The 1,790-nt window shown below is 58.0% G+C and overlaps 1 gene segment (V, D, J or C); it reads left to right on the forward strand.

The window, feature by feature from the left end:
* Window positions 1-723: 723 nt before the first annotated feature.
* LOC135288851 (Ig heavy chain V region 914-like) lies at window positions 724-1,451 on the forward strand. The segment is given in 3 exon segments: window positions 724-728; window positions 884-903; window positions 1,018-1,451. Coding segments are annotated over 3 exon segments (459 nt in total).
* Window positions 1,452-1,790: the final 339 nt, after the last annotated feature.

A 1,790-nucleotide genomic window follows, 5' to 3' on the forward strand; every position in this document is an offset into this window, starting at 1 on the left:
CTGCCCGGGTCTCTGGCGCACCCATTCCATCCCAAATTTCCCAAAATCGAACCCGGACCCTCGGCAGAGGAGGCGCAGGGATCCCCCGGGGGGCTGGAGGTCCCCTCCGGACTCCAGCAGGGTCACGGCCGCCCGGAGCCCTGCGGGGAAAAGGGGAGATGGGGATGAGAGGATGGAAAGCTCAGGAGGACTTGGCCAATTAATTAATGGGTGGAGCAAGATTAATTGAACGGTTTGAGGCACCTCTAAGATACAGGAAAACTCTGGTGGAGATTTGGGGCCAGGAGATGAGATTTTGGGCCAAGAGAGGAGATTTCGGGTCAAGAGATGGGATTTGGGGCCAGGAGAGGGGATTTGGGGCTAAAACAGTGCAAGGCTGGGACAAAGAGACAACAACGGGGTCAAAGTTTGTTTGGAAGTTTCTGGGACATGCAGAGAAGTGGAGACGCAGAGATTGGATCAGGGAAAAAACCCAAATCTGATGAATGAACAATATCATAAGCAGCAGCCCAACCACCAGCACCAGCACGTTTGGCACAGAAATAGGATCCGGAATCCTCGTCCTTGAGGTTGTTCATGGTCAGCGTCACCGAGCTCTGCCCGTTGTCCCTGGAGATCCTGAACCGGCCCTGCACCGACGGCGCGTAGCCGGTGTAACCACCATTGTAGTTGATCCATGCGACGTATTCCAGCCCCTGCCCGGGTCTCTGGCGGATCCAGAACATGTCGTAGTTCCCGAAATCGAAGCCAGACCCTCGGCAGAGGAGGCGCAGGGACCCCCCGGGGGGCTGGAGGTCCCCCCCGGACTCCAGCAGGGTCACGGCCGCTCCCCTGTCCCAAAACCTTCCCTGTTTTGCCCCAAACTCCCCTGATTTTGTCCTAGATCTCCACCAGAGGTTTCCTGTATCCTAGTGGTGCCCCAAACCTTTCAATTAACCTCACTCCACCCATTAATTAATTGGACACCTCAGCCTGACCTTTCCATCCCTTCATCCCCATCTCCCCTTTTCCCCGCAGGGCTCCGGGCGGCCGTGACCCTGCTGGAGTCCGGGGGGGACCTCCAGCCCCCCGGGGGGTCCCTGCGCCTCCTCTGCCGAGGCTCCGGGTTCAATTTCGGGAGTTTTGGCATGCAGTGGATCCGCCAGAGACCCGGGCAGGGGCTGGAGTGGGTTGCAGGGATCTACAGCGGTGGTGGCAGCACCTACTACGCGCCCTCGGTGCAGGGCCGGCTCACGATCTCCAGGGACAACGGGCAGAGCTCGGTGACGCTGACCATGAACAACCTCAAGGACGAGGATTCCGGATCCTATTGCAGCGTGAAATCTCCTTATACTGGTGGTGCTGCTGGTGCTGGTTATGGTGACGACACTGGTGGTTTCTCCACACCCACGCCCCCAGTCCCCAGAGCCCAGACCCTTCCCCCAGACCCCAGCCCCAGACCCAGCTCTTGACCATTGATCCCAGCCTGGCACTGCCTTGGCCCCAGTTCTCACCCGCTGACCCCAAACCACAACTCCTGACCCCAAATCTCCACTTTCTTCCCCAAAACCTTGCTCTGAAGGTCGGGATTTTAGATTAACTTCCCAATTTGGGTCAGAATTGGGGATCTGTGTCAGTGGCTGCGACTGGGAGGCTAAACTGGCGATTTCGGGCAGAATCGGGCAAGTTTTGGGGCCAAAGCAGTTGGGTTTTGTGCAGAACCAGGCAGGGGTTTGGGGTCTTTGATCACCATTAATGGAATATGGGGGAGACTTGGAGGAAAGGGTCAAGGGCTGGGGTTTGGGGGAAGC

Source organism: Passer domesticus, chromosome 36, assembly GCF_036417665.1.
Source record: "Passer domesticus isolate bPasDom1 chromosome 36, bPasDom1.hap1, whole genome shotgun sequence".
NCBI classification, from domain to species: domain Eukaryota; kingdom Metazoa; phylum Chordata; class Aves; order Passeriformes; family Passeridae; genus Passer; species Passer domesticus.